This window comes from Strix uralensis, chromosome 5 (assembly GCF_047716275.1).
Source record: "Strix uralensis isolate ZFMK-TIS-50842 chromosome 5, bStrUra1, whole genome shotgun sequence".
Taxonomy (NCBI): Eukaryota; Metazoa; Chordata; class Aves; order Strigiformes; family Strigidae; genus Strix; species Strix uralensis.
The window spans coordinates 25,167,868-25,190,529 of NC_133976.1; the positions used below are offsets into that span (position 1 = coordinate 25,167,868).

Sequence of the window (22,662 nt, forward strand, 5' to 3'; positions counted from 1 at the left end):
TATGACTTGACTGCTAAATAAATATTCTTCAAAGGCTCCAATTTTCATTTGTTCATAGGACTCTTAAGGTAGGACACATGTATACTAGAAAACATGCTGAGGAACGTTCCCGGTGACTGAAGCAATCTGGTGTGGAATAATCTTCATCTCTTATTAAAATCTCTCAATTTGAAAACAGGATGATTTCAAATTGCCAGCTGGGAATGAGCCTAGCTCATGTGAATTCTCAAATGATGCCCAAGAATTTTAGGAGTTTGTTAGTTGGCATCAGCTAAAATTATGCCAGAGACCATTTGAACAATTAAGCAATGTAGACAGTTGTGTTCCAGTACCTGGGAGTGTTTCCAGGCACTGTGTAATTTACAGTTCTAGCCTGAGTATTACTTTTCTATCCAGTTTGAAGTACTGAATAGAAAGAAATTTAGTTGCACCGTAGGGCTTCTCTGTGTGACCACTATAGTTACTGGTCTGCCTCTTACAGGCAAAGTCTCTTTGCTGATTTTATGAGCAAGAACAAAAAGTTCAATTGGATTCTTAAGCTGTCTAAATCTTGCGTCAAAGTGATCTGGGGTCATTTGAACTTTACTGTGTTACCACCTGGGAATTATCAAAATTGCTGCCTAGAACAATGAACAAAATTAAGAGATGCTTTGATAAAAGATGAAATGTAGAATTTGTGATTTTTACATTAAAAGTAATAGCTACCTTTTCTTTTTAGACTATGTCTTCGGCAGTTGTTCAAATATATGCAGCAGATCGCAATGCCATGTGGTCAAAGAAATGCTGTGGTGTAGCTTGCCTTGTAAAGGACAATCCGCAGAGGTCATATTTTATCAGAATATTTGACATTAAGGTAAGCATCTCTTGTTCTTTTTTGCTCTTTAAGCTTGGTTGTATTCGTTCTGCATCTTGAATTGAACGTGTAGGTTGTCGTAGCCTCAACTCGTAGAAATTCTCAAGTAAATGGTTGTGCTTTAAGCAGTGCAATTACAGTGCTTATTAATAGGCAAGTGTGACTTTCTCAGGTATTCTAAATTATTTCATAGATGTCAGCTTTTGTGGATGAAATAAATATCAGATAAAATTTTCTTACAGCTCACAGAAACTGTCTTCTACAGATCTGATTAGTCAAACTATTGAAAAGTTAGTATAGTGTCACTGATACGGATAGCTGACAAAATTCTAGTGGATGTCACTACTTTGGATGATATTCACAAAATAGATGCCATCTTCTGTATGGGTGGAAACAATCTTTTTGATTAGTGTTTTGGTGCATGTGAAAACTGCAGGAGAAACAAGGTTTTATTTTCCCCTCCACAATATATACATTCATCCTGAAGATCTTTCTCCTGTTCTAATACTTCACTCAAAACAGTGGGAACTAAGAAATGAAGTGTCCAAGATGTGTTTTCATTACAAAAATGATACTGAGAAGTGTAAGTCCTACTGACTTTGTTGAGACTTTGGAAGGCTTCCCATTATCTCTGTAGCCAGGAACAACTCATTATCTGTCAGTGGTCAGTGCTTGTAGTCTCTCAGATTTGTCCAGAGTTGCCAGTTGGCACTTGAATTTGACTTTGTAATTTGGTCACTTGACTATTAGACTTGGTGAGAAACCTGTTCCTTGGGTGCTGAACTGTAATGCCATTTAAATATATAAAACTTATTAAAAAAAGTGAGATTTTTTTGTTCTCTTTTTAAGTTTACTGTTTTCAAGTCAAGCCTGAGATAGTAACAGGAGACTGGAAGTCTACTTTATTGCTGTTGCTGTTATCACTGTATTCCTATCACTGGTCACTGTTGCTGCTCCCAATATCACTATTGCAGGATTGTAGAACTCAAAGGATGTTTTTTGAAAACAACCAAGAATTTGAACAGAACACAGTGACTTGATGGAATAGTCTTCACCAAGTTCCAGTATATTTTTGACTTTGAGTTCATTCGTTGGGTTAATAGCGGGGTAGATGCTTAACACCGTGCAGCTTCCAACTCTTAAGTTAAACTCTGCAATTCGTCTAAGTTTTTAAAAATATTTTTTTCTTCTTTTCAGGATGGGAAATTATTGTGGGAGCAGGAGCTGTACAATAACTTTGTATATAATAGTCCTAGAGGATATTTTCATACCTTTGCTGGAGATGTGAGTCTCAATGTCTTTTAATATCTATTTTAAAATGCCTTTTATTTGAACAGTAGCTTCTTTTAATATAACTGAGGTTTTTAATTTCATTCTGCAAATTATTTATAAAACTACAATATTAATTGTGTTCTGTGAAGCTTTTTAAGCTTATTTATAAAAGGATTTTTTTGGTATCTCAACTAGAAAACTTAATCCATAGGACAGAAGCATAAAATGTAATTCTTTATTTTCAACTCCCTTTAATGAAATTACATTTGACTTGTAGATGAGGTTTGTGAAGTATCATATATTCTTAAAGCACAAATCTTCCGTCCTTTGATTTCAGCTGCAAGATTTTGCTCAAATTTATTAGCCATGATCTCTAGAAACTTGATGAGTAGACAGACATTCCTAAGATAGAATGCTTCACTAAGACTTGGTTCCAAATTTGCAGTGATAATTTTTTCTGATTATACCTTCAGAAGGTGTAAGAAGACACCTAAGAAAGCCTTTGAAACATTTTCTTAGTCATGGGTGGGGGAATATTAATGTTTTTCAGACATGTCAAGTTGGTCTTAATTTTGCTAATGAAGAAGAAGCTAAACTATTCCGCAAAACAGTAACAGATTTACTTGGACGACGGCAGAGAAAATCTGGTAAATATTCAAATTAATCTTAAATTCAGGCTTGTTTATGTTGTTTTGGGGGGAGGCAGGAAGCTACTTCTATGTCTGAAAGCTACTGGAGACGCTACTGCCATATTTATCTTTAGAAGTAATTGTGTTATTAAAGCGTGCTTGTTTTCTCTACTGTGCAAAAATAATATTTTTCTGAAATACTTGGTGCTCCTTGCTGTAAGCTTCCTTGTAAGCTGAGACTTCAGGGTTGTGGTGTTTGAAAATACAGATCAGGAGGAAGCAAAAACGGTAAGCTGTCAATGGGAAAACTAGAAATCTTTCTGTAAGCTGTTTTCACATTTGACTAAACCCTCTTTTAGCTTTGGGCTGTTTATAACTGATTTGTTTAAACTCAGCCCAAGTGGGTTGTAACAAAGATTTTACCATCTGGTATGTTCAGTAGTTCATGTGAATGGATTTTTGGCATTGGTCCAGTGTTTAGTAGAGAAATATCTTTTATTCAAAACTAGTGATCTTGGCAGAGGCCAAGAACAGAAGACATAACATGCCTATACTGTCCTTAGCATCACAGGACAGTCTGCAGCACAGTATGCTTTTTGCCAGCTGCAAGATGCCTTAGGAACATGGTCAGTGTTTTAAAGGGAGCTCAGACTTCCTACAGATCTTGTCTTGGTCCTTTTCCAGGGAGCCCATAAACAACTTGCCTCTCTGACAGCCATATGTCCATGAAGGATAAGGTGATATAAATCATAGGCTGAGAATACACAGATGTGCTCAGGCTTGCTGTAAACTGTAGCGTGGACTTCTGTTGAAGCTACAGGATGCATTTTTGTAGTCCATTCTGGAATTGAATTGCACTAGCAATGCAGTGCAGACTAATGTAAAGGGAGGAAGTCCTCATCTTGGAGTGCCATCCTTGCAAGTATTCTTGGGAAGCTACATGATCTATATGTATTCACTTGGATTTCATTTAGGTATGGTGACTCAGGTGTAGAACATTTGTTCCAGAAGCTTAAATAGCTTTTTTAAGATTCCCTCTGCTTGGAATTAAATACGTTCATAGGGTTTCATGGGAAGTGGGGTCATTAAGAAGTGGCATTAATAATGTTTCTCATACTTGTTGTGTAAAAGTAATCTTGCATCACCTTGCATCTCCTGTTCCTGAAGTTTCACTCTATTATGTGTCTAAAACAGTGCTACAGAGCACAGAGGTGACTTAGGAAGAAATGTTTGCATTACTGGCCGTAGCAAGCTTTGTTTGAAAACAGTGGTTCAGTCAGACCTCCTGTTCACAGGACAGAGTTTCACCTCTAGTTTTTCTTGTTTAGTCTTTGAGGTTATGTCTTGGTTTGTGTACTCAAACTCATGTTGTAGGATGAGCATACTCCATACATTGTCTTCTAACAACTTATCTCCCCAAACACTTACAACTTGAAGACAACTGTAACTAAAAAAAAAAAAAACCCAAACCAAAACTCCCAAGCTGTGGGGTTTTTTTTCCTTAAGAGCTGCAAAACAAGAATTGAAAACAATCATAAGATTCCTTAGTCAAGCCACCAGATGGAGTTCTGTATTTGTCATTGATGTGACTATCTAATTGTGCTTCTAAAATAACAGACTTTGCACTTGCCCAAGTCAAAGCTGATCTGCTGGTGGTGTTTATATATTTATTTATGGATTGACTGATCTAAAAATGCATATATAAAATATTAATTTATACATAGATTTATATATAATATAAATGATATATAAAAGTTGTATATCATTTACAATGTGTATATATAAATTGTGTGTGTGTCTTCTAATGCATCTTAACTTTTCAAACACAGAGGTAATAGTCTGGTAGTTTTGATACTTTTCTGTTTTAATGGGATTTTTACTCCCATGCCTTCCAAAATATGTTTCATTTCATAGCAATGCCACCTGACATGCCTTCAACTCAAATGAGTACTCCATGTGATCACTTAACAGCCTGTTATACCATTCAGAGCTTGCTAGGAGACTTTTCCAGGAGTCTTATGGAAAGCTTATGTTGTTGGAAGGTATCAAGAACAGCAGTTTTGGCTCACTAAACTATGTCTTAGTGCTGAGAGTAGTACACAAAATGTTGTCTAACAGCTGCAAGAAGAGGCAACAGTATTCTGCTCTTCATTACTCGGCATGAAATGCACTGGAGTATACAGACAATTTCTGAGTAAGTGCATCTGGAATTCCAGAGAGGTGAAAGTTTGGCTCCAAATAGAGAATGTACAAAAGCTTGCAAATGTACAAAATACCTAATAGAGAATAGAATGAGGGAGAAAGGCAGAGAAAGAATTATTGATGTGTTGTATTAATCTTTTTAATATGGTTTTCATCTAGCTAAATTCTATTTTTTTTTTTTTTTTAGTAAATTAAATTCTTAACCTTAGGTTAGGAAGAAATTACTATAATTGGTTAATTTCTCTGGTAGACTTACTTAAATAATCTCTCCGTTTACTTCTTAAACTGATCCCAAATAGTTCCCCCGGTAAGCAGGGTGAACACTGTTTCTCTTCTCAGTGCTTGCAGTGTAGTACATTCTCACTTTGAGTATTCTTGCATGTAGGTACTGTTAGTTTTTATTATCTTGTCTCAGAAATGTTCATGTGTGTACACACACAACTGTCCTCTCCACATCCTTAGCACTCAGCCATAAAAGGGGAGCAGAGACTTGTAGAACAGAGCCTTGTTCTTAACTGCCTTTCTGAAGTAGGAGGCTTCTTGACTAATTTTTATGGACTGCATGTAGCTCATGGATGGGAGCTCTGTTAGCCCTCTTCAAAGCTGCCTTTTTCCTCCACAAGCTTTTAGCTCCTGATGCCCTTCCTAATGCACTTCGTAAGCTTCAAGCTGGATTCTTAATATGGAGAGCTATTTTTTTTTTCTGTCATCTTTGGTCACAGCTTTTGTTTTTGCTGCTTGGGAGACAAAAGCATCTCTGAAGTCCTCAGCCTGCATTGGATTCAAGTTTCAGCAGAGATCATTCTTGTTTCCAGGAATATTTACTGAAGGGAGCTGTGGTTTTTGGACATAGGCAGCTGGTGAAGTTGATCTCTTTTGGATCAGTAGGCATCTCCATCTTCAAACAGGGAGAAATCCACCACTCTCCAGTCAGGTCATTTGCACTTCAGAGCAGGAGTTCATATTTTCTACTTAGCACTGGGAAACAGAAGAACAGATCTGGACTCTTTGGGCCACAAATTAATGTTTTATATACCCAGCAAAAATTACAGGGAGTCTTTAAAATGTCTTCCTTTGTTTTCCGCTATCTTTTCTCTTGAACTCTCTTCTAATGAAAATTGTAATGGATTCCCATGATTTGGCACAAGGCCACTTAACACTTCCTGTGAATACCTCCTGCTTTTGCCAGCTTCTCATCCTGTACCAAATGACTTGCAGTCAGTCCTGCACTCTCCGTTGCTGTCTCTGAGTTTTTGAATAAAACTAAGTATGTTGCAAAAGTTGAGTTTGGGTTGGGGTTTTTTTTTTTGGCAGTACAACATCAGTGGTTTCTTAAACTGAATATTCTAGGAAGAGAAAGTGCAGTATTTGGCCAAAAAAGAGTTGGTTTTGGTTTTGTTGGTATTTTTTTTCCCCCTTCCTCAGACCTGATACCTTTTGCTGAGGCACCCTTGCAGAGGTTCTCCACCTTTGTGCCTAAGGCTAACCTTCTGTGAGCCAAGAGACAACTGCTTGTCTTTAGAAGGCTTGCTCAGTAACAGTTCATTCTCAAGGGGTTTTGGTCACCTTCCTCTGAAGTTTTGATGACCATGACAGCTTCTTTATTCCTACCTGAAGATTAGCTGACGGATATGAGGCTGACTTGCCTTGCACACTTAGGGTTGTAGATTTTTTTTAAATATTGCTATGGCAGGGTCAACACTATCTGTGGAGGCCCCTTCCCCTTATGTTTCTGTGTCTCGAAAAATATAGTAAGTTACCAGTTTTTCTGGGGCTTGCTGAAGAGTGAAATGTCTGTTATGAATTCTTGCTACAAAACTCTTGGGAGTACCTGTTAGATTTCAGATTCTCCAGATCTGAAAGGGAGGGATGTACAGCCTTCCTTATGGAGCCATGTTTTTTGGTGCAGTAAGATAACAAACTGCTTGCCCATATAGGTACTGCTAAATCCAAAATTCTTGAGAGTGAGTGTGTAGGTACACAAATAGCGTAACTGTGTACTGGCAGTTTTGAAGGATGGTTGCAGGGTAGGCAAATGTTATTTGTGGTGGATAGGAATTAATAGTGAGGGAAATCTCCTTTAAAGAAGAATTTACTGTTATAGGTGGAGAATACTGGGGTGTGAAATGTTTAAAACTACATTTTAAATCATCAAGTCAAATTCTTCATGGTCTGTGAAACAGTTTGGCATTGTGAATAGAGTATCAGATTAGTACTAAGGAGATTCTAGTTCTGTTCCATATTGTTCAGTTACTGGTTGGATAACATAGGTGAAGTGTCTTGCCCCTCTGTGTCCTATTTTTCTTTGCATAAAACCAAAAATAACTATAATATATTTCAGGTTCTGTGAGAGAACAATACTGTATAAAAGCGCTAATTATGTTTCAGAGAAAAATGAAGGAACAGTCTAGTTCCGTGGAAATCAGAAAGCATAACGCTTCAAAAATCTTGCTGTGATAGGTTGTACCAAAACAGCTACCTTTTGGGTATTTCACCTTACTTTGGAGTCAAAATGTCTGAAACCAGTTCAGCTATTTCCTTATGCTCCTACTCTGTTTACTCACTTGAAATCAGTGCTTATTATTTAGGATTAGGTTTTTATTGTTCTGTAATGCTTTTTTTCAACTGCACAACAACAAGGCTTTAAGAATATTAATAGATTCTTAAGTTTGAGTTCAAGGTCATTGAAAGCTTTGCTAGAAACTAACATTTAGAATGATTTTTTTTCTGTGATACCTATGAATAAATAGCTCTTTTTTCTTTTTCAACAGAAAAAAGACGAGACCCACCAAATGGTAAGCTTTTTGCATGAATCACTGCATTTTGTTTTTTATTACTGCTCTCATTTACTGTTTTTGTATAGATTTGTTTTGGACTTGTTCCAGATAGTCATGTGGTGGCAAAAGCAGTAAACTCTTACTCATAGAATTGTATCAATCATAGAATGGTTTGGGTTGGAAGAGACTTTAAAGATCATCCAGTTCCAACCCCCCTGCCATGGGCAGGGACACCTTCCACTAGATCACGTTGCTCAAAACCCCATCCAACCTGGCCTTGAACACTGCCAGGGAGGGGGCATCCACAGCTTCTCTGGGCAACCTGTTCCAGTGCCTCACCACCCTCACAATAAAGAATTTCTTTCTTACATCTAATATAAACCGATCCTCTTTCAGTTTAAAACTGTTACCCCTCATCCTATCACTACACTCCCTGACAAAGAGTCCCTCCCCATCTTTCCTGTAGCCCCCTTTAAGTACTGGAAGGCCGCTATAAGGTCTCCCTGGAGCCTTCTCTAGGCTGAACAACCCCAACTCTCTCAGCCTGTCCCCATAAGGGAGGTGCTCCAGACCTTATTCTGGAGGTTAGTATATTTGTTTTGTTTCTGTTCTTTGGCATTTGTCTAGTTGTAGCTTGAAAGATTTGTGGCTTAGCTGGAATTTATAAAGAATGCTTTTGGAGGAGCATGTTTTGTTGTAAATAGGACAGAGACCCTTCAGCTTAAACTGAGAAGAAAACTTTGTACCTTGCAGTTGCTGCTTGGTCTTCAGAATATGCATATATAGGATCACTATGTAGAACCTTGCTGAAACTGAAAGTTAGCCTATTTGTCTAAAGGCAGGCATAATGATGACAGATATAAAACATCCATAAAATTTCAATTGCGTATCCAGCTAACCATGTAACATAGCCTTTTGGTCATACGTCATATGTTTGTCAGTATTAAACGTTTTGCATGAAGGATTATTTTAATCTATTTGCCTCTCAGGAATACATCTCACTGGCATGAAGATACATGTTCCTCAGGAGATGCCCTCATTAAATTGATGGAAGGAATCAAAACTGTGTATCAATTTGATCCAAAATTTTTTTACCATCTAATTCTAAAATCAAATGAAAAATGTACATCAATGAATATCAAGTTTGGAGTCTCTGTAGTTCTGAATTCACACTGAAGTTAAAAAGTGTTTTTTCCTGTGATATTTTTGTTGGTGATCCAGATAGATCATATCACTGTATCTGTTAGTTTGCTGCTTGAGCAAGGGTATAGTCAACTGATCATCTGAGGTCCCCTTACAGCCTGAGGAGGTAGTCTTAAAATTGTACTAACATCCAATCCTTAACTAATACTGAATTACAGGAACTGCTGATGTCTTTTATATCCAAATAAAGCCTCCCTCATGTGAAATACTTCTCAAAAAATACTCTTTTCGTAAACACTCAGTTTTGAGGAAGTTCAGGCAATCATCAGTTTAGGCCAGGCATTTTTAGTATCAATTCTTTCAACTGGGACTGGGTTGTTTAGTTTCTAAACAATCATAGTAATACCATCCATGATCATCTTACCAGCTTTTCTGAGCTTTCAGAAGGTTTTAACTGTTCTGCATCTTGAGTGACAGTTGCTTCTGCTCACCTAAACACCACATCCCTGATGGCAATGTCTGCAGAGCAGGTAGAATTTAAAACAGCAGTGGTGACTGTGTAGTGCCACCTACCACAAAAAATTTAGCCTTTGTCTCTACTGTAAATGTTACCAATAGTAACACAAACAATTTGTTTGTCTAGGTTGCTATCTGTGATTGGAGTAAGATTTAAGAAAACTAAATCTGTAAAAACTTTTGTGCTTAAAATACTCTCATAATTAATCCTGTAAAATATCCCGTAATCCTCAGGCAACGATTTTTTTCTGAGAAAAATATTGCATACCAAACTTGCATCCATTGCCTTTATTTTGAATGTTCTGTGGAATACATAGGTTTATGACCAGTGTTTCAGGTTTATAATCACTAGTCAAAGCTCTGAGCATCTCTTCCTTTTTATTAAACTGTTTCACTGGGAGTCCCTGTACTCTTTCATGACCTGTCTTCTTTTTCTGATTCTGTCCCAATTCTGTAATGTGTGGCTTCTCAGCTGGCAGAGTTAGCTGTGTTTGTGCCCTCTGTAGTCATAGGTGAGACATGCTAAGGGCATGGGTTATAGCCTCTGCATTTCAGCATTTGGAATTCAGACTAGAGCAGATATATACTATCAGCATGTAACTGGGAAAAAACTATTGTAGTATCAGCTGGTTTTTGTTTTACTCTCCATATGCAGTGAAATTCTATGGGGGAAGAGAAAAAAAAGGGACACCTGCTTTTTTTGTACTGAGTATCAATGCATAATGACCTTTAAAACTGAAAAACAAGAACAGACACTTCTGTACTGACATGATCCGAGCTTGAAATACTGTGGGAAATTCTGTTTTAATGGGTCTTGTTTGTCTGGATTTTCTGCATACGTTGAAGCTTCATGGAGAAAGAATTCTGTCTTTTCGTATGACGTTTTCAATAGTGTGGATTTAAGCTTGGTTGTGTGGTTTTTTGGGTTTTTTGAGTTTTTTTAGAATTGCAGGATTAAAATCAAATTGGTGTTAACAGTTATGTAAAATGTATTAGTCTGTAATTTCCTGGGATTTATGTTCTACTCATTTGTAATAGCTAGGTCTATCTATGCAAATAAAGAAGAGTCATTATAGTTGAACTGACCTCTTAGTGAAGTTCTGGATGAAACAAGGATTTGTCAGAGAATTAGGTTTTGAGGGAATCTTTAAGAACCATGCAGCAGAATTTTGTTTCAGCTGTTAACTAGAACAGCTGCATTTATTGTAGGGATGTCTGTAGTCTGGGACAGATGCCTAGAGAGGTTCTAAATAAAATACCGATAATTTCGTAAAATTAAGATTTCAGAATGATCTGCACTGCATTTTCTGGAGCCCCTTCTGAAGATGGCACAGATATTGATAACAGTGGATGCTTAAGGCCACTGTACCGTCAGGTACTTCCTAGTGATGAGCTCTATATGCCCCTCTCATCTTCGTTTGTTGAGCTATCTACACCTGATGGGGAAGGTGCATGTCTTATGATGGGAAAAATTTTACTGGATTATAAATATGGCAGTTCTAGAAGAGTATAATTCTTTCCAAGGTTCTTTTATCTCTCGTGGACATCTAAGGTCTAAACTTGACGGTAAGAAAAATTTTCAGCTCTAAGAGTTTACTATGATCACTTGTATGACTATTACTAGTATCAAGGGGAATCAGGCTATCAGTCCTTAATTTGAGCTCATCTGAATAAAACTTCAATTTGCAAATGGCTGCTGATTCACATGGTTAAAACCATGTATGGTTAGTTCAGGATTTTACATGTAGAAAGGTGCATTTTCACTGTTAGGAATTATGAGAAGAGTATCACAAACTTCCTAGCATTGCAGAAGTACGTCTTGCTTTTTGAACATCAGTTCAGCTGCTGAAACTACAAGTATCAGTATAATACGTAAAAATAGAGAGGATATCATAGAGAAAATGTAATAGGTGGTTAAAGTGAAAATGAACTCCTACAGTGTGTTTTGGTTTTGTATCTAATGAAATTAAGACTGTAATTTTCAATTAATTCTGAAGATTTTACTTAACTCCACTTGTTAAGTTTTGGGTTGATGTTATTTGATGATTAGTGAATTTAATGCTAACTTTAAGTGGAACTTTAACAATGCAAATTGTTTTGCATAGTTGTATGTGGTCAGTTTGTGCTTTGGTGTTCTCAAAGGACAGTTGTTTAGATTATAACATTTCTAGATCAAAACATTTCTGCTTAGCAGAAGACACTTTAGAAACTCTTCTTCCTGCAGTTTTAAATCTTGTTCTTTGACTCCTGCAGGAAGGTAGTTGTCATACGTTTTTAGATGAGTTTTGTCTAGCCCAATGTCGTGTTTCTGTTCTTGTTTCTTGTTCTGGCCAGTACTAGGTGCTTCCCACTGAGGTGTTAAACTGCAAGTGTCAGCTATGTTATCCATTGTATTGTCTGCTTCTCCTTTCTGAGTTGGACTTTGGACTGTAAAACCTAAGGCTTGTTAACAAGTCCTTTCTGAACGCTTGTAGAACTTTGAATTATCCATACAAAATTCAGTTATGAAAAAATAGTGTCAAAATAAGGTTCAGGTTTATCAAAGTCTACTTAGGCTTTTTTATCATCTGCCCAGTAACAGTGGGTGCATGAAGCTTATTTTAATTGATTTGCTAACCATTGGGTGGTAACTCACAGGCAAGAAGTGGATGTTTTCAAACTATTTCTGGGTGAACTGGTCTTAAATTAACTGCTTAATCTCATTCTTCCAAAACTAAAATCACTTATCCTCTTTGCAGGTTTCTTTAAAAATACATATATGTACATATGTATATTTATGAAAGAGGCATAAATTGCCTCTTAGTATTTAAATTCTACTATCACTTGCTTATGTCAAGAGTTATCCTCTGTCAAAGCTAAAAGACTTGTGTGGAAAACATGCTACTATTACACAAGAAACATAATGCTAAAATTGGCATGAGTATAATTCAGATGCATTTTAAATAACTAGAGTGATAATTCAAAAATCGTTTATAATGAAGAACGAGGTTTGAGAACATTATTCGTAATTTCTGTTTAATTTGTATTTCTGGTGCTGTTTTTACTGTCAGTCTTCAAAACTACTGTTTAGTCTTCAAGCTCTGTTTCTTATCTGGGAGTTCAATTATTTTGCCAATCTGTCAAAGAGTAAGACATAAGAAATCCTGAATAGTTCCATAGATATTGTCCTATACCTGAAGACAGGAGTGTGTCCAGAGCAGCCCTCTGAAGTTCTTGTGATGTCCAGGTTCTGTGTGCGGTGGCAGAAAGCATTCCTACTTGGGGCTGCTTAAGCAAAGGTTTCCTCTCCTTTAAAATCAGTTTACTGTGCTGCCAACGTCATGGTGTGCTGAGTGTTACTGTTTATGGCACTCACTTCTTTGATCTTGTCTAGGATTGTAGCTATGCTGTACCTTAATGGGTCTCATTCCATGTGTCCTGTGTACAGAACTACTTAGTTTAAAATTACTTTCTTTGCCAAATTTGCAAAAAAAAAATTCTAGTTTAGAAAATTTTTCTGCCATTGCTCTGCTCTAGCAACATTTATTTTTTTTTTTCTTCAGCAGGTAACTTAGTCTATGTATTTGACATCCAGAACCCAGATGGATAGTGGATTCATGTAGCATGTAGAGCTATGGCTACAGTATTTTACCACTCAATTAAAAAAGTTTCTAGGTTAAATATGGCTTTCTTGAAACACAGTAGTAAAAATCCTGTACTTTACCTTCACAGGCCCAAATCTACCAATGGCAACTGTTGATATCAAAAACCCAGAGATTACAACTAACAGATTTTATACTCCACAAGTCAACAATATTTCATATACCAAAGAAAAGAAGAAAGGAAAGACTAAAAAGAGAAGATTGACAAAGGCAGATATTGGAACGCCATCTAATTTCCAGTAAGGACTCTTTTGAGTTTGTCTCTGGTTTTTGGTGGGTGGGGGGTTTTGTTGGTTTGGGAGGTTTTTTTGGGTGTGGCAATTACACTTGCAAATACTCAAGACTTGAATGTGTGACTGTTGTGTGTAACCTGAACTACAGTGAATGCTAGCTGGCATGCTGTGGGTTTTAAAAGCAAGTTAGCTTCTACACAGGTGAGGAGTTTACTGTAACAGTAAACAAAAAGTAACTTGCTACCCTAAAATAGCTTAGAAAACAATTTAGCTGCATAAGAGATGCCTTATTGGAGTAGTCAGCTCAGTGCAGACTCGTATTCAGCCTCAATGGTCAACTCTTTAACACTTATACTTACAACTGTGCCTGCTTATCTGTGCTTTGTCATGCAAAATACACGTGCAGGTCCTGACTTGTAATAACAGCAGAAGTGACATAGCCATATTTGTATCTCTGGTTTTCTGTTTACAAACTTACTTATTCTGATATGTGGGCTGGTACCCATATCTTGTGATAAAAGTACAGCATGCATGTATACACCTCTTAAGAACAGGTTGGACTTTTTGTAATACAGTTTCTTATGTATCTTCAATCTTTTAGGATAGTTATGTATCACTTTAAGCTTCACTTTTGTGAAACTTGGTTTTGGTCACTACTGAAATAACTGTTGTTTTACTGAACTATAATTTGGTATTTAATCTTCTGCCTTTTAAAATAAGTGTATTTTATTTGCTAAAGCAACAGGAATTTAAAGAGCTTGAGTTAGTTACAGGAAAGTTAAGTTTCTGTGAAGTATTAGAAAACCAGTGCGAGGTTTACATCCCAAGTGAATGTGTTGTTCTTTTGAACCATTATTTTGCATCACTTCACTGATATGCTTTCCCAGAATAAAACTTCATAAAAGTAATGCTGGTGTTACCAGTTACAGTAATGTTACTGCACAGTGGTTTGAGAGACTGCTGTGTAGAATGGAATAGTGGGCAGAAAGTAAAAGGAGAGATGGGCTAAAATGCTTCCCTGACCAGACTGTGCTTAGACAAGTCAGACATCAACTATGTTCTCTCTGATCTGGGTATCAGTGAAGTGCTGCATCTGTTAGTGTCGCTTAAACTGAAACATACAGGAAAAGAAGGAAGAGTGAAGTGAAAATTGAAGAGTGATTGGTAGCTGGTCACTGTTGTGGCTCTACTGATGCAGACTTCATACACGGACAAAATTGCAAATAATGATTTGCATTAGTGTGTCTTACCTCTGATCAGAATTTGTGGAAGGAGTTGTGCAGCAGTGTAGCTATAAAATTAATTTGAGACTTTGTTTATAATGTCTATCAGGTTCTGACCTAGAAAAGCTGAGAATAAGATGATTAAATATTTAATGAAGTTCAAACAAAGGATACATTCTAGTATCATTAAATGTAACATTAAATTATAAGTGGTGAACCTTCGCAAAAGAAGGTTGAAAGTCTGTTTGGTTCAGCTTAAGGTCTAGTTAAGTTTCCAGTAGAGAGCAGCTATGTGTCATCTTACTGTGTAAAATACTTCAGTTGCTGGTTTTGTACAAACATATGGGAACTGGTGTTTGGTATTGTTAGGCAAATATACCAGTAGGATAACTTGTATATAACTTGAGCTATGATACTGGTGAAGACCAACACTGTCACTGTTTATGCTAAATCAAAGTTGCAATCAGTACATAAAATTTTTAAATGCCTTCTGTTAGACAGATGTGGACTTCCAGTGTTCTGAGAAAAAAAATAAAATTCTAATATTAATATAACTTATTGCTGTATACATTCTTTTGAGTAACATAAGAGTTGTAGTTATGTGGTAAGTATGCATTTTCATTGAAAAGACCTCTGAAAACAAATGTGTTGCAGTCAATGTGTACAAGTAACTTATTTTACTCCAAGGGATGAAAAATAAATGAGAAATAATGCTAACACTACTCCATATGAACTTCAATATGAATTAAGTGCACTAAGCTCTGAATTGTATGCTCACGACCTCTTAAAAGAGCATCCTGAGTTGCACAGATTTACAGAAATATGTGGGTAAGATTGTACTGGCCAGTAAATTTCTGTCAATTTACATATGCCAGTTAATACATTACAGTCAGATATGAGACTGTATTAGGAAATGCATGTCTGATGATGTGAAGCAAGCTGTACAGAATTCTGTAATCAATAGATCATCCCATATTTTGATAGTGAAAGTCATTTAAACATTTAGGCAAAACAGGGGTCTTTCCTCTTTTTTTCCTTTTCTGTAACATAATGTCATTTTAAACCAGATCTTTTCTTCTTACCCCTCAGGCTAAGTAGTTAACTAATCATAGTTACACCAAGACCAAAACTGATCATTGAGCTTCAGTGTTCTCATTAAGAAAACTTGTGTTGGTGGTGGTACTAACAGACCCAAGCAAGTTGCTCTAGGTACTGTATAAGGACAGTGAAACAGTCCTTGTCATTTGACAAGTTTAGCCTAAACTTCGTTGGCTACTAACAGCTCACCTGGTATTCTTAAAACTCTGAGTTGGACTTCCTGAATACTGCATTTGGTTTCTAGAACTGGCCATTGGCAAAAAGAAACCCAAAACATGGAGTGCTGGTAACATTATGGTTTTGTCTTCTATAGCCAACAGATGTTGCATGAAGTAGCTTGGAGGGGCACAAACTCTTCTTCCTTTTTAGCTGATTATAGTATCACATAAAATATTCCTCCAGTAGCCACATGAAATGGCTGTTAGAAGCCTAGGAAGATGGCAACTGAAAACAGTCCTGACTTTTCTTTGAAAGAAGTGAATGGGAAAAGGGCGATGAGAGAACAGATAGTGATGACAGGGAGGAAGTTTTCCAGCTGCATGACACTGAAGACCTTGGCAGTAGCTTCCAGTCCAGTTACTGTATAAAGGCTGAACTCCTCCCTTGATCTCTGTGCAGTCCTTCCATCACCATCTATGTGCACCACAGGGTGGCATGCAGCCTTCATGTTTTACCACAGACCATAATCTAAAGGGGGGAAATGACTTCTCCACTTGGTCTTTTGACACAAGACAAAAAGTGTGAATAAAGGAAGTTTTAATATTCTGTTCTTAAGTGGGGCACTGAGGAGTAAGAATTGCTTAGTGTCTTAATGAGACTGGAGGTTAGAAGCTGATGGTAATCTCCAGTTACATTGGTGTCCTGTTATTTTAGTTAACAAGGTCTTTTTTTATGCTGATTAAATGGACTTTTCTGGTTTTTTTAGACACATTGGACATGTTGGTTGGGATCCAAACACAGGTTTTGATGTAAGTAATTTAATAAGATATTCAATACACTGAACGATTAAAAGCTTTTGAGGCTTTTTAATGCAAGTTGTGAAGATTGGCATTAAATAAAAAGTTAACTGTACATCAAAATAGTTATAAATTGTGATTTTATGATGCAAACATTGAGAGATGTTGGAGTAGAAGGGAGTAGGAGGGATCTGGGATTGAGGGGAAAAGATGCAAAGCTTAAGTTTTTGTGCTAGGTACTTACCTCTCCTAAAATAGTCCTTTCTGATTGAAAAGTCAACCCAGAAGGATATGTATTTGGCTTTGCTGTTCCTTTTAACTACATGGTTTGTGGGCTTTTTCCAATGCAAATTATATTTAAAAAAAAAAAAATCTTCTATTTCAAGCTACTTAAAACTAATGTATCTGACTTGCAGGTGAACAACTTAGACCCAGAACTGAAAAACCTGTTTGATCTGTGTGGAATTTCAGAGGCTCAACTAAAAGACAAAGAAACTTCAAAGGCCATATATGATTTCATTGAAAAAACAGGAGGTGTGGAAGCTGTTAAAAACGAACTGCGCAGACAAGGTGGGATTCCTTTTATTTCCATGTAAAAATTAGCAGGACATTTTTTACCTTAAGGATTAGAGTAGAAGCAGTTGATGATGAGCAATTTTTGATTCTCTTTTCTGGACTTCATGTCACTGCAGTTGCACTGGATTTCATAATGTTTCTGTACACCATATGCTATGTAAAAATGTTCATGCATGACCTATGAGAGTACTTGTTCCCTAAAGAATAAGAATCTTATCTATGTCAGTTATTTCCAGTAGCACTTTGACTGCAAAGCTATGCAATATGTTCAATATAGATTCTTCAGACTGTATGTTTTGCATATTTATTTATAATCTCAGTCTTATAAATAAATTAAAGTCTTAGAAGCCATATTGCTGTTGTTAATTGTAATAGTAGTACATGATTGACCCGTGTATGTATGGTGCCTGTTTACCCTGGCAGCACTGTGTAATGAGCTTTGCAACAGCTAGAGACCTGCAAATTTTATATGAATTTTTTTTTTTAAAGTAAAAAGTGCTAGTTTTGAGAAGGCTTCTGCTGCAAAAAAATTCTCAAATAAACCATTTCCTGCCTAAACTTTAAATGTGATCTTAGCTGATGCACTATCTAGTGGAACATAGCAAGTCAGTCTGAAAATTACACTGCCAATGTCAAACTTTCAAAAATTTGCCTAGAACACTTCTCAAGAGAAATAGGATATAAATGCCATTGAAATTATAGCAGTTTGAAACTAGTGAATAAGTTGTTGGAGTGACTGAAGAGATACAGATTCAGGGTACAATGACTTGTTACATTTATTCCTTAGGTCCCCCACGGTGGAGTGGTATGTATTTGAGCTGGTGTCTAAGTATATGCTTCAAAGTATTCATGCTGCTGTGTGATTTCTTTCCTAGATGAGAAACCTTAGTCTACATCTGTTTGACTGCAATACTAAAAATTATAGTCAAACTTCTTAGTTAAATTGCAAGCAAAATTTTATTTATGATATTTTTTTCTCAGGAAGAAATCTGTCAGTTTCTTTATATAATCTTAACTCTGTTTAAATGTTTACGGAGTTGTTGATCCCAGGCTGCTGACCATAAAATTGGATTGAGAAGACTTGCTTTGGAGTCTTATGACTAGCTTAAAACACTTTTAAAATGTCTATTTTTCTATTATATATGTGTTAACTTCACGTTATGGTCACTTGCATGTATGCAATTGAAAGAAAAGCTGCCTTATCTTTAACATGCATGATGATAATGTGCTTTTTGATAGAGGTAGATAAATTATTTCAGTGGGTTTATCTGCAATTATTTTATGTGTAGGCTTGACTGCTGTTTGAAGTGTTCTTTCTCAACTGAAACACATTTTTCTGTGTTTATTGCAAGAATTTCTGTGCTTGCATATTCAACCTGCTAGGATGCTAACTAGAGAGTTGCAGACACATTCTGCTCAGATAGAAGTTAACTTTCCTGTTTTTCCCCACTCTTTTGCTAGTTTTGGTGCTGTTGGTTGTTTTTTTTAGTGGCAATACCATCAGTAGAAGATTTTACAAAGTTTTTGTTAATAGCAATCTTCAGATTAATGTGCATTTATTAAAAAAAAAATAAATATTTTATTGCTTTGCTTGTACCATTTGTTTGGGGGAAAGGAGAGAGGATGAGGTAATGGTGTTCCCTCCTTGCTCCTCCTCGCTCATTTCACTTCATTTGAGTGCAGACAAGCCTTATAAAAACTCCTGAACTCTGTTTCCACAGATTTGATGTGGCATAGCGCTCTCTCTAGAAATGATGCAAATAAACCCCTTTCCCACAGGAAAACTTAAAACTTGTATTCAAAATCTGCAGACACTATACACTCTGGAGTATGATCTTTTCAGTAATACAGAAAAACTGTCCGTAGTGCTTGAAAATACTGGCCTCCGATGGCCGAAAAGGAAACTACAGTCATGCCAGCCAAAAAGTGGTGGGTTTTTTTTTTTTTAAGTCAAGAATGTTGGCAGTATGTCTCTAGGTAAATATACGAAGTCTGAGAGGAGATTCTCCCCATGTTATTCTTCTGAAGAGATGGAAAAAAACAGAGCAGTTTGTGGAACTTAAGAATATAGCACATAAATTTTGGAGGGGTATGTTTCTCTAAAATGAACAGGGAAGGAGGCACTGAGGCACTAGTATCTTCTACTTTCTCAAAATCCCTGTTTTAGGAATATCCCCCCTCTATTCTAGTGAAAACAGACTGCTTTCTCAGCATGTAACAGGAATGAGATAATAGAAGAGGTAAAGAACTCTCTTCCTGAGTGTTACCCTTTTTGTTATCAAAGGATATGAAATCAAATGTGAATTTTCATAGTTGTATGACAGCACCTGGATTATTATGTAGTTGCGTGCAACAACCACACAACCTGAAGTACCATAAGCCATTAGATGCTTAATGGAATAGGAAATGAAACGGTGCTATTTAAAATGCCATTAGCAGACCAAGTACATTTAAAGGCCACTTCATATAGAAATGATCCTGTGCGTTGAGGTAGCCCTGAAGTTCTTTCCTTTCTGCAGTCCCAATAAAGATATGGTTGGAACTAATTTTCAGTAAAAGGGACTAAGGATCAGTTTACTCTGCATTGTAATGCATTAGTAGGGGGGTTTTTGTTACTAGATGATGTTGCTTAAAAAAATATTTGCCTCTAATTCCCTAATAAAATAATGGATAGATTATAAAGTGGAAATTCTGTATTTCACTCTTGTGTATTTTCTAAAATCTTTCTCTTGCCTTGTGTCCTAGCTGAACAAAATTTTAGAGGATTCTTTTGAAATTTTTTCTGCATTTTGTCATGAGAAATTGAAACACTGACTTAGCATACGCTTGGATTATGAAGAAAATTACTACTATAGGAACAAACCAAAATTAATGACCAAGCTTGGTTTGTTACTTTCATTAGGTTTTTTATGTATTGCACTTGCTTCCTGCAGTGTTGATTCTTTTACAAAATACACAACAGACATAGGGGCTATATTCAGCTTGGTTTGCATTCATATAAGCATAGCTTATATTCAGCTACGTTCAACTTAATCCAGAATTGGTAAAATTTGCACAGGCACAGAGATCCTTGCAAAAGGCAAGGCAGAGCCTTTTGTCTTTTTCTGCTAGTCTGTGAAAGACTTATGGGTGTTGAGTAGCATGTAATTGTAAATTGTTTTGTTTCATTTCAGCTCCACCTCCACCACCACCGTGCAGAGGAGGACCCCCTCCACCTCCACCACCACCTCCCCATAGCTCGGGCCCTCCTCCTCCCCCTGCTAGGGGCCGAGGGGCACCACCTCCACCTCCTTCAAGAGCTCCCACAGCAGCACCTCCACCCCCACCTCCATCTAGACCTGGTGCAACAGTGCCCCCACCGCCTCCAAACAGGATGTATCCTCCACCACCACCAGTGCATTCCTCATCTGCACCATCCGGCCCTCCTCCACCGCCGCCACCACCCGCAACTGGGTCATCTGTTCCTCCGCCACCCCCTCCTCCTCCACCCCCTCCTGGTCCTCCTCCACCACCAGGCCTTCCTTCAGAGGTTGATCACCAGCTTCCAGTTCCTGCAGGAAACAAAGCAGCACTCTTGGATCAAATCAGAGAAGGAGCTCAGTTAAAGAAAGTAGAACAGAACAGTCGACCAGTGTCCTGCTCAGGAAGAGATGCACTGTTAGACCAGATACGACAGGGTATACAGCTGAAATCCGTGAGTAAAAGCTGTTTTTCACCTGTGTCCCCTTGGGACTTGCAAATGGCTGCAGTATTGGAGTGTGAACGGAAAATTGTGGCTCTGTTTTTGGCTGGATCTTAACTTTCAGAAGTGTTGAAGTGATGCTTTAAACAGTAGTACTGAGAAAATGCTTAGAACACGTATTTGCTGTGAATGAGTATTGGTGCATGAAATTATTCTTGTTTTCAAACTCATTTCTCACTTTACTGAAAAGCTTTAAGCATAAATCCTACAACGATGATACCACTGTAAAGAACTTTTGCAATAACTGTGAAAGATCACTGGTCTGAATACTTCAGTAAAATTGTCTGAACAACTGCAGGGGATGACTTCAGCAGTAATGGTAGTGGAAGACAAACACTAGATTTTTTTATTTTTTTTTTTTTCGTCTTAAAATAGACCCATGGTCTGCAAACATTGAGGCTTGTAAGAAGGTGGCTGCCTGTGTCTGGAAAAGTGCCCCCCGTGAGGGATACCTCTGCTGTTCCTGCTGTAGCTCAGGCTATTACTATTTCTTCTTGATGTTACTGAATATCTTAAAAATAATTTACCTGTGGGTATCTTTTTTTTTTGTCACTCTTCTGCACTTGAGGCTTCTGAAGTAAAAAGTGTGAGGGCATGTTAATATTTATTTGTCATTACAGGTATGCAGCATCAAAGTCCCCTTCAGAAGGGATTATCAGCCTAAGCAGACCTGGTTAACACACCCAAACAAGAAAAAGTATTTTGTGGTATATAGCAAGGGCAAAATAAGTAATGATTATGCAGCCACTCAAGTCATGCCTGTACAACCATATTAAGAAGCTTTCTTTTAGCTGAGCGCTCACTTCATGATAGTCAGAGCTGAAATATTTAGTCTTGAGTATGGACTAACTACAGTTGCGTTATATGGTAAAAGAGAAAAGGTTGTCTTTTTCCTAAATAAAATCTTAGCTTGAGCTGAAGAAACAAACTGGAGTTTCACTCTTCCTTCTGGCTGAAAATAAACTATTAATCTTATAAGGAAGTTTGTCTCAAAATACACAGGTTCTGTTTTGCTAATTGCATCTTTCTAATGTATCCTTTTTTCCAAGGTATCTGATGGTCAGGAGAGTGCACCACCTACACCTGCACCCACCTCAGGAATTGTGGGTGCATTAATGGAGGTTATGCAGAAAAGGAGCAAAGCCATTCATTCTTCAGGTGAGTCTGATGGAATTTTTCTGACCTCACTATGTTGGGTTTTCAAGAGTTAACACTTCAACATAAAATATTGTTGGAAAAAAGCATGGATTTCAGCATATAGCTCAACACAGAATGTGATGGGTTGAATGGTTATTTCATGTTGCTTTGAATTACTGGTATTATAGTAGTTTGCAGTAATACTGAAATAAAAATTACTAACCAAGGTTAATATCCTTATAAAGATTTTTTTTAATGACTTATTTTTATCCACTAGTTGTCTGATGAAACAAGTTGTCAAAATATTTTGAAAGGAAGGTTTTTAATGCTTTCTGTTTCTAGAAGCCAGTGCTCTTTAAAAAAGATTCATGCGCTTAAAACTCTGGCTTCCAGTGTGCTTTGGATGCCACCTGCTGGATAATAATCAGATAAGTAGTGTTACTTGACTAGTCCCATACTAGTACTGAATCAACTTTTCACACTTCAGTGCTCAGAAAAAATAAGGCTGCAAGAGGGTTTGCATTTCTCAAATACCAGCTTGTAATAAATGCAGTTCAGTAGCTGTAGTGCAGCTGTTCACATCTCTTCTGTTTAGGCTTTGATATATTTTTCTCCAAGAGTTGCCTTAATACCGAAACTGCACTTGCAGGCTGCAGCCCATTTG

At 37.1% G+C, this 22,662-nt stretch overlaps 1 protein-coding gene across 2 annotated transcripts in view; it reads left to right on the forward strand.

Moving 5' to 3' along the window:
- Nucleotides 1-22,662, forward strand: part of WASL (WASP like actin nucleation promoting factor) — a 51,576-nt gene that overhangs the window by 25,494 nt on the left and 3,420 nt on the right. Inside the window, exons 2-11 of one of the 2 annotated variants that reach the window (XM_074870124.1) lie at nt 719-853; nt 2,051-2,137; nt 2,676-2,772; nt 7,728-7,751; nt 13,104-13,272; nt 16,513-16,555; nt 16,960-17,113; nt 17,907-17,924; nt 20,293-20,813; nt 21,911-22,019. In XM_074870124.1, the coding sequence (XP_074726225.1) occupies nt 719-853; nt 2,051-2,137; nt 2,676-2,772; nt 7,728-7,751; nt 13,104-13,272; nt 16,513-16,555; nt 16,960-17,113; nt 17,907-17,924; nt 20,293-20,813; nt 21,911-22,019 (1,357 nt within the window). The remainder of the gene's footprint in view (nt 1-718; nt 854-2,050; nt 2,138-2,675; nt 2,773-7,727; nt 7,752-13,103; nt 13,273-16,512; nt 16,556-16,959; nt 17,114-17,906; nt 17,925-20,292; nt 20,814-21,910; nt 22,020-22,662) is intronic. The other variant, XM_074870126.1, reaches the window with a different exon arrangement.